At 35.1% G+C, this 14,678-nt stretch overlaps 2 protein-coding genes across 7 annotated transcripts in view; one reads left to right on the top strand and one right to left on the bottom strand.

Annotated features, from left to right (window-relative positions):
• Nucleotides 1-633: 633 nt before the first annotated feature.
• Nucleotides 634-7,745, top strand: ERMN (ermin). The gene is made up of 3 exons (XM_003359517.5): nt 634-1,048; nt 1,675-1,767; nt 4,706-7,745. Exons 1-3 carry the CDS (start codon nt 808-810, stop codon nt 5,218-5,220), a joined length of 849 nt encoding a protein of 282 aa, XP_003359565.1. The 5' UTR covers nt 634-807; the 3' UTR covers nt 5,221-7,745.
• Nucleotides 2,909-14,678, bottom strand: part of GALNT5 (polypeptide N-acetylgalactosaminyltransferase 5) — a 49,194-nt gene continuing 37,424 nt past the window's right edge. For 2 of the 6 annotated variants that reach the window (XR_002339066.2, XR_014829000.1), the window contains exons 10-11: nt 13,258-13,782; nt 7,853-10,973 (exon numbers count right to left, since the gene is read on the bottom strand). Coding sequence is in view for 3 of the 6 variants with exons in the window: in XM_084998499.1 (XP_084854625.1) it covers nt 13,642-13,782 (141 nt within the window). In the remaining 3 variants the exon portion in view is untranslated. Of the gene's footprint in view, nt 3,031-7,852; nt 10,974-12,620; nt 13,783-14,678 lie in introns of those variants that run through there. The other 4 variants (XM_021075050.2, XM_084998500.1, XR_014828999.1 and 1 more) reach the window with 3 other exon arrangements.

Raw genomic sequence — 14,678 nt, 5'->3', positions numbered from 1 at the left:
TTATGTTAGGGTTTTACAGGATGGGTAGAGCTACAATAGAAGGAGCTATAGACCAAGTGAATGACTGAAATGTAAAACGTTTGGTATTAGCAAAAAGATGGCAGAATTTCTGTTTGTTTTTTCTTACATCTACGTTCCTGGGTTCCTGAAGGCATACCATGGAATCTGCTGCCAGAGCCACTTACGATAAAGTTGTCCTGTTTACAGTTTTTTGATAAGCTGTTTTTATTCTTTAATAAATAAGAAACGATGCCATTGTCCTTTACAAAATAGCCGAGGTCTTACTTGAACAAAATCTGTTTGGAAATGTTAAGCTGGTTACACAGAACTAATATGCCTCAAGGTGGTCATTCTCTCTGGATTAAAGCTGTGGAACAATTGTGGCTCCTGTTACAAGGAAAATGACAAAGGGCCATTATAAAAGGGACAAAAATCTCTGTTCCCAAAGGGGGACTGACAAGCTGAAAGTCCCCCTCCACATGCTGACACAAAAGCCTGATTGCCTCAGATTGTTTGTTTATGTAAATCAAAAGGTTGCCATTAATTCTGCTGCGGAGACTGCTAAGCAACAAAGAAGATGGTGATTGGCCAGATTCTTGCTCATGAGTTGTGGCAAGTCTGACAAATTCAATTACTTTTGTTCAAAGCTCTATCTTGACAGCTTTAGGTAAAGGAGCTTGCTATGATGTACTAAAGTAAATAATTTGTGTTCCTAGAGTAAGCTTTGGAACTATAGGATTTGAAGGCAAGAGAACATATCAAAGATCTTGCCCAAAGCTCCCTCCAAGTCGGACTCAGCTGTACATCATGACAGACATTCCAGTGACATTCAGTCGGGTTGAGTGTAATGGGGATGCACCCCCTGAAAATGGTCAACAAAAATTCGCTGAAATCCCTGAGGAAGCCAGTGACGTGGATGGCACCCCACCATACTGCAGGGTAGAACCTAGGCTTGAAAATGTACCCCCAGAAGGAAATCCGGAGCAAAGTGAAAAATTACAAGGGAATATACAGCTCAACTCACCCATGGATGAGAAGATTCTAAAAGGTAAAGCATTTTTCTTTTCTCTAAATTGCTGGATTTGACCTGTAAACTCGGGAAACTTTGGACAAACTGTTATGACAGCAATAATCTTCATGTCCTCCCACTCTCATCCTGCCCAAATGTGGCCCCTTATTCTGTGGGAGCTGCATAGCATAAGGACTAAATTTCTGCCCTGGGTCAAATCCAGGCTTATTTGTTTGATAACTCCGTGATCCTAGACAACTTTCCTGGCCTTCTGAAGCCTTAGTTTTCTCATTGGAAGAAGGAAGAATAATAGTCCTAATGTGGAGAATTGTCAAAATTACTGTGTGGGTGAAATGTTAACTACTTTTATTCATTGTTGTATGGACACCTCCATTATTATTTGATCAAAGGGAAATCATAAATTCAACTTTTTATTCTAAATACACCTGCAAATGTCTTATGTAGACATTAAATGGAGGTTCTCATTAAGTTTACAAATAAAAGGAATCAATGAAGAAATGAATTTTAAGAGTGAAATAGTTATTTTTAGTGATCACAATTAAAAATCAAAGGCATCTACCTAGTTAGAGTCTAAATTGGTCATATATTTACCTTTACCTACTTAAACATTAAAATATTAAATTTTTGGGTTCTTTTTCCCCCAGAAAAACCAGAAGAGAATCTCTATATTGTTCGTAAGGCTATCACAGATCTCTCTCTCCAAGAAACAAGTGTTGATGAAATGACATTCAGGGGAGGTAAGAGGAACATCCATTTTTTATACGAAAATTGTGTGACTGAATGTGGAAGACAGTTTTTGCATGGGATGTTGCTTGAGTGTGGTATTGAAAAAGCAATCCAGGCAATGCCTTCAAAAGCTCAAAGCTGCTATAGGCAGATAAGGGAGTCTGGACTTATCTGTGGTTCCACCTTAGAAAGCATTCAGACTCTTAAAAACTGAGACTGTATGGATCAGTATAACTGATTGGCACGCTTTGACCTGACAATATGATATCTGCAGCTTATTAAGTTAGTCCACTAAATCAACCTTTCCTTTTGACTTACTGTCAAGCACAATGTTTAAATGTTTCAAAAATGTGATTATCCTAAAAGTTTACCATTGGCCTATAAGTTTAAATCATCTTATAAATTTATTTGATCTATAGAAAAATTCTAGGTCTCTGACATAAGTATAAGATGGTTACCTCATTCTTTTCAAGGAAATCTTCCAGGTGATGGAGTTAATTTCAATTACGTTCTTTTAGAAAATGGGAGAATAAAAAGAACGAGCTTTTTAAGTGATTGTATTATTTTTCAAATAAACTCAAGAGTCTAAGAGACACAAAATCTTTTAGACCTCTAAGGAGACATCCACATTCAAACAATTTCCAAATAAAGTGAAAGATAAAAATCTATTAATTAATCATCCCTTTCTTTCTTGCAGCCATAAATATCTTATCTCAAAATTGAAGCCAGCTTGGTAGACTTTAGTCATTTAGCTTAGTTAGACCTTAACAGGAAAAACATTGAAGAGATTATTTTTTGAAATATTGGAACATCAAATAAAATAGTAGATGCCAAGGAGGACATGGAGGTGATTGACAGTGTCCTGTATTTGTCCACTTTGCCTGGACACCTCTCCAACTGTTTGCTGATTACATATAGTGGTCCACTGTGTAGTCACTTGCGGAAGAATGTAGTAAGCAACAGTCATTGTCAAGCCCTTACATTATCTCAGATAGTCTATAAGACCTAAATCCCATGAAATGAATGAAATAACCTCTTTGCCCCAATGCTTCTGCTGCCAGTGAGCAAGCAAACTCTCAGATGCAGGGATCGCAACCTTTCTTTTAGAGCCCCTTTCAAATTTCTGACCAAGAAGTCCACTGGAGGCAAGAATTTCTAGGATCTTCATTTTTATTAAATAAAGAATAAAAGCAGTCTGGATTTTTAAAGTGGATGGTCTCAGGATGAATCTTTCCCTGCATGAATCCTTTTGTGTTTGGTGAAACATGTTTCTCCTGTAGGATAGAAGGACACATTTTAGTTTCTGTTATTTTCACAATGGCAAACAGCTATAATATCTCCAAAAAGAATACTTATGAGTTGAAAAAAGAGGAAGAAGCTAAAAATATTGAGAAAAAACTACAAAGTCAAGAAGTAATTTCATGCATGACAACTCCATGCCTGAGTGAGGAATATGAGAAAAAAAAAATAAGTCTCTTTGGTTCTTGCAGAAAGAAAAAGGAAAACAAAACAAAGCTTAAGATTATAGCAAACATTCTAATGTGTATTTATTATGTAAAGAACACTGATTGGATGCCAGTGGCCTGAGAGGCGCTGTGTACAGCTAATGAGGAGTGATAACCCATCCTCACTTCTATCTCTTTGTGTAAGTTTGCAATCTGATTCCTACAGCTGAAACAGAATGAAAAGAGAATTAAAAATCTTTGATGGACATGGACTCAACATCTTTCAGTGCAAATAGGAAGTTGTGGAGGGGAAGGGCAAAGAGGAAGGGTACCTGTCACTGTATTTAAAGACTGCTGTGGTATTGAGAGGGAATAGCAAACACAATCCCGAATCATGTACACTGCAGGCTGAAGTGTCCCACAGAAGTCCTTTAGGGGTGAAAGCTCTGAAAACAACCTCTACTCTCTTGTTATTAACTCATTTTTGCATGCTCAATAAATATGATTGAGGGTATGCTGATATAATCGGTTTGAAAAGTGAAATTTGCCGTGAAGTAAATGAGCCTTTTAAAAGTCACTTCATAGTACCAAATAGCTTGTGTCAATTAGTCATCAGTAGGACCTATCTAAAACAATAGGCTAAGTTAGCACTGTGATAACATGGCCTCAATACGATTTTTAAATCTTAGCTCACTAGAAAGCAGTGGCCAATCTCAAACTAGTTGTGTGTCCTTTGGTGGACTTGGTGCCTCCGTTAGCCAAGCACATGACTCTTGATCATTGGTGGTTCCCTGTTTCTCCACTACGTGGGTACTTAAGGACAACTCTAAGAAACGTGGTGGTAGATGCAGAATTTGCTACTCAAAGTGTGACCAGTCATGGCAGTCATTGATTTTACTATTGGAAGAAAGCCTTTTTATACGGTGAGATATTTTCTTAATTTTCCTTGAGGGGTGTGCGTGTGTGTGTGTGTCAATTAGTCATCAATAGGACCTAAAACAATAGGCTAAATTAGCACTATGATAATATGGCCTCAATATGATTTTTAAATCTTAGCTCTCTAGAAATCAGTGGCTGTGTGTGTGTGTGTGTGGTAATAGGAGATAGGTTCAAATATTTTTTTTAGTATAGTCACATATCCAGCCATGACAGGCTAGAGAGAATATTTTAAACTATGTTTCAGAGAATTCCATCTGTACACAACAAGAAAGTTCCACAGTCCAATGAGGTTTCATTGCTGTCTTACTTGGATGCTAGTACTTAGTCACACTTTAAAGGCTTGGATAAATTCTGAAGAAGTATACTTAACTGAGTTTAATGCAGTGTTTGTCCACACTAATTTGATGGTGTATCCTGTTTTATGGTGTAAAACATATTAGTAGCCCACAGAAAACTATCCCCCCCAAAAAATGTTAGAAAGTGGTAGTCTAGAAATATAATTTGGAAAATATCTGGGTATTTTGGAATCTCTGCACATCTCAACTACCCATTGATTTTGCTACAGGGCATCAGTGGGAGAAGATTCCTTTGAGGAGCAGTAACCAGGAAATAAGTAGACAAAAGGAAAGGATTGCTGAGCAGCCTCTAGAAGAGAGAGAAAATGAGGATCTGAAGAATGAAGCTCAGCAGGCAACTGAAATTGAATGGTTAGGATTTCGGAAACCTAGCCAAGTTGATGTGTTCCGTTCTAAGCATGATGAGCAAGAAGTTTGGGATGAAGAAATTAATAACGATGATGATGATTACAAAGATGATGAAGATGAAGTTCGAGTGATCGAATTTAAGAAAAAAAATGAAGATGGTTCTCAATTAAAAGAGGAAGGCCATGCAAGGGAGGACTCTCCACTGAGCAGCCCCAGTTCCCAACCTGTCACACCTGATGAGCAGCCACCCTTCGGAAAGAAGGGTGATATCTCCAGAAATGCTTATTCAAGATACAATACGATATCCTATCGGAAAATCAGAAAGGGGAACACCAAGCAAAGAATTGATGAATTTGAGTCTATGATGCATTTATAAGCTAACTGGAACTGAGAAGTTATCAAGCCCACTAAAGCAAAAGCTAATTCTATTTTCCTGAGATGAATCTTTGTGTGCCTTATTTGAATCATCCCCTTTAAATAAGTGGAAGCTTAATCTCAGTTTCACTGTAGAATAATGTGGGAATAACCCTAGAGAATATTCAGTATGGTAACCTCAAATCAAAAAACTTGATTCACCCTTGGACATTTGCTTGTTAAAACTTCACTAATATAGCCTTGTGTGATAAGCACTAAACAGCCAGCACCACTGGGGAATCTGGCATTTAAAAGTTTGGCTTTAAACGTAGCAAAGCTGGGAAATGATGTCTTTCTTCCTGCCTACTAAGGGTGATAGAAAGTCAGGTATTGAATCTCTCTTTTAAAGGTGGTTTCATAGACTCTGGCAATAAACTTTCCAAAATGCTTTGCCTTTTTGATTATCTTCAAAAAAGATTTTAAGTTGTTTTTCTTGGCACCTTACAGAGTGAAATTCTGTATAGACTGCTTTTCTAGGTGTTACCATTCACTGAATTTTCTCACCTGAGGGGCTGAGCAATTGTCAGTCAGAAAAATTCTGTTTACTAAATGGTGGTTTAATGCTCTCAAGATGAATTAGATCCATTGTGAGGTTGCTACAGGGAAGCACTTGAAGATTGGTGGGCAATAGACTAAAGAGTTATATCAGATAGTTTATTCCCGTGACAGAAAATAAAATCTTGTCTAGCACAGTTAAAGTCATTAAACATGAAAATGACAGCTTTAGCACAATTTTGAGAAAATACCCCTCTCTATTACTACACTTTCTCTTATTAACAGTATCTCAGAATAATTTTCTTTCCTTAGAAACCTGAGACAACTCTAGTCATAACTGTACTAGTTACTATGAAAATGGAAATAATTATCTTAGAGTATTTTCAAAGCAGAGTGTGAATGTGTATTTTTAGTGAGAAAGCTCTGATGGTTGTTGGGAATATATAATTTACTGGACCTCAGCCCAAATCAAGATGCTTAAAATTGTGCTTGTGAAGCTTCACTCAAATCAATGTGTCAAATAATGTATTGAATATTTATGAAAAGGGAGAGTCTATATTTATATTCTTAGATAGTTCCATAATTTTTCACTTCATGCTTCTATATATATTATCCTGAGCTTTCTGTCACCACAGATAAAGAGATTTTTTTGGCCCTGAAAATAAGAGACAATTCCTTATTGTCTGAATGTAATACAGTCTTCATTGTACTATTCAACCCTTTGTTTATTTATTTTTCATTTCATGAAAAACTCTGGGATAGCCCTTCTCAGATTATTGCTTATTTATGTGTAACAAATCCCACACATTCTAAAGGCACTTTCCTTAAATCTTTCTTGTCATATAATATATGTCCATAGTATCATGTACTATTATTTACTGTTCACAAGACTCAACTTTGAATTCTTTTTTCCTTTTATTCTTTCAAACAGATAATTCAAAATCTGACCATATAAAAGTCTGTCTTGCTTAATCTATATAATCTATATATTACATTCTCAACAGTGCAAATTTTCAGAATAAATCCAGAGAAATTAGGTCTTTATTGATAAATTTAGGTAGAAGATTGATGTACTAGGACAATGACCTGTGTATTTAGATCCTCTTAATCTTTCCATCTGGACAACCCACTTTCTTTTTGGATTACTGGTGACCACTATAATTTTCTACTTAACTTCAAAGCACAGTATTGTGTTAGCCATCATGGGATAGGACCATATTGCTAACCTACCATCAACAGAATTATTCCAGCAGAGGTGGAGTATTCCTGAGGACCCAGAGTGAGGTGGGTGATCTGTGGCCATTTGCATGGCCAAGCAACTAGTTCTTATTGGGCTCCAAAATATAGTCCTTTTAGCTCTGTGCTCTTACCAGATGATTAACCAACTATGAAAGATTTTTGTCAACAGAGACTATTTCAGGCTACATGTAATGAGTAAATGCTTAATGCTCCCAGATGAGGCAATGTAGTTGCAAAAGAGCACTAAAACTATTATTTGGCACTGGTGTCCATTGCCTTAGGCTGATATCTCACACTAAGATCACAGAGTTAAGTGACTATAAGGAACATAACAGTGATAGATGGTTGTTTGATTCCTCGTAACCTAGAAAAGACAAGGGACTGGCTCAAATCGTATGGAGGACATTTAACATATTTGAAAAGCATATGGGACATATTAAGAACACAAATTGGTAACTACATGCGAAGGCTGACCACTTTTATGATTGAAGATTTAGGGGTGAAATAAGGACTCTGGTACCTGGGAGGAAGGAGAATTGATTTATTGTGAGAATGCTGATATTTCTTACATTATTTTTTATTTTCTTTAGATGCTGAGTGAACAGGAAGTAATAACAGTTCTAGTTCCCTATCAGTATAAAACTTACCTTTCATATAATGCTACCTTTGAAGACACAGAATATATCAGACTCTACCTACTTGTTAACAATTTAAATATGTGTTTGACCGGCTCGCAATAAAAGCTTGTGTCTATGTTTTTGTCAAGACTTTATTTTCTTCAGCTGACTTTTAAAATTTAGAAGAACCCTTGCATATCAGCAACTATCAAATGCTGCTTCAGAAATCAAGAGAACACCTTGTTTTGATTCATTTGCATTATTTATTTCAAAAGATCTTAAAATGATTATGTATGAAGTTGCGAAAAGAATTTCTGATGTGTAGATATATAATGTTCATGAAACATTTCAAATATTTTTTACAGGAACTGTACTATTGTTATAGATGCATCTTAATTCCAACAACCTGAAAAAAAATACATGTATATACATATATGGAATATATATGTGTATATATGTATCTGTAGTCATTAAGATAATAATACATTGCTGTAAACTACGCTGACACTTTTATAGCAATTGTTTCTACATATTTATTTGGGGTAGTACTTTTAGCTCATTTTCAAATGAAGAACGGACACTTAAGTTTTTCAAAATGATAGGAAAAACATTAAAAATAAGTAATAATAGAGAATTACAGAAAAAAGATGAAATATCAGCATATCATAAAGAAGAAATATTTGACCATATGAGAAAGACACTACTTCTTTTAAAGCCAAAACTTTCATTGCTCTATAAAAATAAGAGGGCTATAAAAAGTAACGTCAAAAGCTATAGCAAACATTTGACAATATTAAAATATCAGACAATAATGTAATAAATATAAATACCAAAATGTCTATACAGCTCATGAAGAACCCAAAGTGAATAAGCCATACAATCAACATAAACACAATGGCACAGGTAGTAAGGAGTAGCAGAAATCATCCCATACATGGCAAACTACAAAAATCAAATGAGTTTTGTAGTTAACTGCCAGCTTGGAAGATTTTTGGAAATGAATTTGGAAAGTAATTTGAATTTTTACTCAGAAACTTAAAATTACATATTCAATCCCTTCTTTATAATAAATTTGATTGGTCAGAGGAAAAAACACTAGGTACTTAAAAATATTCAAATTTACTCCAAATTCCTTTCTACTCCATAATCTCCAAATGTGTTCAGGCAATCAATGACAAAATTCACGAATTTAACCTTTGCTTTCTGTTGTTTTGATGCCCACTTCTTATGGCTAATATGTATAAAACTAGCAACATTTGGGCAGTTGTTTGAAGGAGAAGAAATAAGACATGTGCATAAACCTAAACTGAAGAGCAAGCATTCTGATAATTCAGAATTTAGTTATTCCTTTCAGGTCTGGAAAACAATACTTAGGGTGAAAGTCCACATGAGATAGAAGGTCAGCTGCAGACAAAGCTGTGCACTTAAAATAGAGTTAAAAATATCCAAAGATATTTAAAATTTTCTTTGTTAGTAAAAACTCTTAGTTTTACTTTCCCCCAATTCAGAGCATAAAATATAAAAAAATATACCCACACATACACATATGCACACACACATGTGAATATACATATGCATTTATGCATTTTTAATGGTCAAGTAAAGACTATGATATCAAAAATTTTAGTTGCAACATCTAACATAAAGGCTTTATATAGATATTTATGATCAATGTCCTTGAACTGGAAAAAATCTAATCAACAACAAATAGAAAACCTGTTTTCAAAAAAAATATTTGTTACTTATTTGATGGCAACTGTTGTCATTAGAAACTCAGTATATTAGAAGTTGCTCTATGTGCTGGAAAATGAGAATTTTTAATTTTTGCTTTCCAAATACCACATAAATTTGCAAAGATTCCCTAATTGGAGTGATAACTATTAGTTGTTCCATTAGGTAAAAAAGAAGGCATTAAATCTGCTTAGGGTGATAATATTCTTTTCCTTTCTTTTAGACACAGACACCACCAACACCTGAAATACCATCCATTAAACCTCAAAAGGAGTAGATAATACTTTATGGTTTATTCACACCTGTCCATGAAATGACTATTTGCCAAAAATAAATATCTGTGTACATTAACTTTGGTTAGTGTTCCTTTTTCTCATTTCAAAACATCTTAGCTTGTAGCAATTGTTGAGTAACCTTATGTGAAAGTTGTGACCATGCACTGTGGCAACCACCTACACAATGAAGTGAAAGTTACAAGTCTTGGTTTTTGTTTTAAATTTAAGGACTCCAATTTTTCACTTCCCGCCTCTGTTCAAATTGAGCAATCTGTCAGTTTGATTAATGGCTGAGGGAACAAAGAGTTGGTAATATTATTCACAGAAAAGTAATCTCTTTTATGTCCACTTCTTCCTGTCATACTTGCTCTAGAAAAAGGAAAGGACTATGTCCTGCAGGAAGTCAAGGAGATCACTGAGAAGTGTGTGAGGACCACTGTCCTTAAGCCTACACTTCAGTTGCTCAACAGAGAAGGATACAGCCTCTATTTCCTGTCTATCTATATAACATACAAGAGAGAGACCAAAGAGGTATAACTCTGTAATGAAGAGATTTTAACTGAGCCCACCTGAATTGACTGCCCTACTTTCTAAAAGAATGAAAGAAAAATTCTCAGCAGCATGATGTAGTGAAAAGGGCTCACACTTTTTTTTTCTTTCTTTTTTTTGAGCCTAGTAGAATGGACTCTGGGTTTTAACTCTTACCAGTGGGATGACTTTACACAATCCATCTCATCCATCCTTATCTGCATAATGAGGAGAATAAGACTCACCTCACTGAGTTGTGCCCAATAGTGAGATGGGGCACAAATAGTGCCTAGCACATAGCAGATACTCAAAGGTAATCAGTCCCATTCTCTTTTCCCTTTACTTCTTGTAATTTCCTTGTTTTTGAATCCAAGATCTGAGGATTTCTTTTGAGACAGAATTCCTCTCCTGTGTTTGAATGTGACAGTTAAAGATGTTACAACAAATAAAGATGGTGCTCTCTGGTGCACTTCAACTCCATTCTCTTGCCTGAGAACCCCTTGAAAGTCATTATGAGACATTCATGAAATCAAGGTTAACTGGGAAAATTGAATTCCTATACACCATAAACTGTACTTTTGCCCCTATATGATCCCCCAGATGATTCTAGAGGCAAGGTGTTTTAATATCTAAGAAAGTATTTCCAAATTAGTGTTCAAAACCAGCCATACATAGTGATCACGGCACATGGCAGTTCTTGCCCTTGTAAATGACAGCTGATTGAATGTCAGCAAGCCAAATTGAGCACATTTGATGCTGGTGACAAAACACAGTTGTGCCAACAACAGCTGTGTCATCCTTCAAGAGAGTAGGGTGGAAGCTCTGGGTAACTGTGGAAAACAAGAAAGGAATTGTACAAACTAGAAGGCTTAGAAGCACTAGATGGTTTGGTAAGTTAGATTTTGATCAAATAAGTTCTATAAAATATTATCAACTATGCTTGTGTTTAAGATAACAAGATGCATAGACATTTTTTTTTTTTTTTAAGAAAAGGCAATGACTTAAGCCAATCTAGGGAAAACTCTGAACTTCAGAAGAACAGAGTCCCCAGTTGAAGATTTGGGGTTGATTAGGACCCTGATGTGCGCCATCCAAGGGTTTACCATTAAAAGTACCAGATGACCTGGGGCATTTATACTTTTATTACAGTCTTCTGAAAACAAAAATTAGAGGGCAATGCTTAAAAGAATGCTGGAAGTATGTCTCACAATTAGTCAGTACTCTTAAGGTTAGGTCCATAAGATTCCTAACTGACTAGTTCCTTGTTTTTTAGGGTAATTGAGCAAAAACATGCTAAAAGCTGTTTTTAAAATTCTACCCAAGAGCAAATATGTGATGTATAAAAACAGTTCTTTGTTATATTGACAATATAAATTCAAATATAGCTTCACATAATAAATATGTCAAGGTAAAGTGATACACTGAGCAGACTAGAGAAGGTTCTTTTGAACAAAAACACTCAAATTTCTTCAGCTGGTATACCCAAAGGTAAGTGTATCTAAAACATAATTCATCTTTTTCTGAACTGAGTTGACATTTTGGAGGAAACTGTTTTTGAATAAAAAGAGATTCTTTCGACTTGTGGAATACCTTTCAGCACTTTTCAGTTCCACAAAAAATTGTATGCAGCATCTAGCATATGTAGTTTGGTCAGCAACTTAATTAATCCTTTGGCAATGGGCTTGTGTTTTATCCCCCACATGGCTCTGTTTGGAAAAGGATGATCTCATTTTCTAGTCATTATCTTAGCTCATCTGCAATGTCAGTTATTTAAATAAAATATCTTAAATATGGTGCAAATATGCAAAAATATTTCCCCTTCCAATGCTTAGTTATTGCTCTGCTGCTGTGTAATTAATTGGAAGTTAAAATTAAATTTTAAATAGGAAGTGAGAAATGAGGATACGCAGTTTTACTATCATCTCAACTGCACATTGTTTTTTTTTTAATATTAACAAAGATATTGCATAATTATTTTCCAGAGACCCAACCCCAACAAGAAGATTTAGGTTTCTCTTTCTTAAAAATATTGAGGAGCAGATTTGTTTAGGCTAGTAGCCTAGGACAGTAGAATAAGCTCTAGCTCTGGAGATACAAATTCTAATCCAGATTCTCTCATTAAGTGGCCTGGGATTTTCAGGCAGGTCATGTGTCTTCTGCAGATCAATTTTCTTTCCAAAATAAATGTAAATATTATTAGGGTTTCTGAGGTATCTTCTAATAGGTCTAAATATTGGCACATTTAATAATAAGGGCTCAATTTGGATCAAAGAAATACTGGAATTGTCCCCAAATTTATCAGTGTTGTCAAAGAAATACTGGAACTGTCCCCAAGTTTACCAGTGTTATCATCTATGACGTCTTCCTTTCTCGCCACCACCCCCCCCAATTGAAGTGCCAGATCCTCTTCCTTTTTTTGGCTAATTCTAGGATATTTTTTTCTTAACTCTCTTCCTTTTTATTTCATTATCTTCCCCTTTCTTTATGTCTCCTTCACTTTATTCTACCATGAAATCTTTTAGAGTCCATTTTTAGCATACTTCATCCCTGTGGGTGCTGTTGAATCTAAAGTAGAATTTTCATATAAAAGAACTTTAATACTTTTCAGTGCCCTGTTTCTGCTTTGTTCATTTCAGCACCTCTTACTTGATCCTACATTAGAGTAGGTTCAATGATTAAATGTATTTTTGGTTACTACAATGTGTTGTGACCCAGCCTCTCTTTCTTTACATTTTTTTCTTTTTTAATATCACATAAATCTAGATATTACTAGGACGGTTGTTCTGTAAAGCACAGTTTAAAAGCATAAAATGCATGGAAACAACATCCATTTCTAGAATTGACTAAGCATTTGACTTCCTTGCTTAATATTTTTTCCACTGACTCAGATTGGGAAAAACATTATGCAGTCATCTAGATCAAACCCTGCTATCAAGAAGTATTGTATCAATACTATTTCAATCTGTCAGATAAACAGGCATGTAGTTAGAGGGATTTCACCAAAGTGACAGCTGTGTGTTTCTGAGGTCTTTTAACCTAGGAACTCAAGTAGTTTTCCTTTCTCTATGACGAAAAATAGCAAAGAAAGAGCATATTTTCATTGATTACACCCACCTGTGGATCAAAAGAGCTGGTTATTATCAAAATCAGTCATCATGTGTGCTTATCCAAGTACTTCTGTCTTCATTTCCAGTTACCTGTTAGATCACATGGGGAAACTTGCAGGCTTTGTTCCAGCACAGGGAGGAAAGCAGGCAATACAAAAGGCCGCCTAGTGCTAAAGAAGGACTCCAATCCAATGTTGGACTGTTTCCCTGAGTTAACTTTTGGTATCTCAAATATTATGATTTAAGAAAAAAAAAAAAAAACCAACAAATCTTCCATGCAAATGCTACTAATTTTGAAAATTTTAAACTACCACGGAGAAATATAGTCACCAAGTTCACTGTCATATTCACAGTGTTTATGGGCTTACTAGATAAAAACATCAGTTCCTCTTTAGTCTTCATAATATTTTTCGAATTTCCACTTTTGATAAGGCTTCACTGGGTCACAAGCAGCAACTTTCAGGGTCTTCAGAGACATATTTCCTTCCAAGCACAACAACTGATGATAGTTTCCAAAAACAATGTGATTCACCTGGAGGGAAAGGGGATCTTGGAATGAGCCACAGATCGAATCTGACAATTAGGATGTAAGAAAGGGAAAACCAATAAAAAAATAAGACAGGTAATTATATTTTTTGATTTTTTTAGGATTTCTTCTGAACTACATTAATAACATGAGCACAAGATTTAGGCATTATCAACATCTTTATCACAAACCTAATTCTTACACTCTCCAAGCTACAAGACTTTTAATTCTTTGGGGAGCAAAAGATAAATTTTCTGATGATATGGCTGATAACTGCATTATTTAAAGGAAATAATTCCAGACGGCATTTACTCTGATAGCAGACTCCCTCACTAATGGTGATTTAAAAATAAAACAAAACAAAACAAAACCACATACCATTACAAAAAGTGAGTTAGTTAATTTTCTTGTCTATGCCTTAAAATGAAAATTTTGAATACAAAGTGCTAGAAACAATGTGTTTTAGTTATGAGCTCCCTATCATGGTCACTGATAGTACATAATGCATGATGTTCAGAAAGTCAAGATATAATTATAAAAAAGTCACAGGTATTTCAGATGGTTCTGTATTGCTTAGTATTTATTGAAAGTCTTTGAAATGGTCAATAACCTACTTAGAACTTGATCATAGATTTCCAATTTGTTTTCAACTATCTATCCTCTCAATTATCTGTGACTATGAAAAAGATCATTTTGATTATATATATATATATATATATAATTACTTTAGAATTATCTGAGATGCCGTCCCCCAGGCTTAAATCCTCAGTTTTGCCCACCAAATAAAACATAACTCTCAAATTTTAGGTTGTGCTTTTTTTTTTTAAGTCAACATTACCAATATGACATCACTGAACATGCATGAAGCAAAAGCTGCACACAGTCAGCTCCTGCAAACTGGT

The sequence above is a fragment of the Sus scrofa genome, chromosome 15 (genome assembly GCF_054392235.1).
Source record: "Sus scrofa isolate SSC_HxYL_T2T_F1_AM1 chromosome 15, Sscrofa_HxYL_maternal_Yorkshire_Landrace_v2.0, whole genome shotgun sequence".
In the NCBI taxonomy this organism is placed as follows: domain Eukaryota; kingdom Metazoa; phylum Chordata; class Mammalia; order Artiodactyla; family Suidae; genus Sus; species Sus scrofa.
The sequence above is the reverse complement of the archived record's forward strand: the minus strand, read 5'-3'. Positions and strand labels throughout refer to the sequence as shown.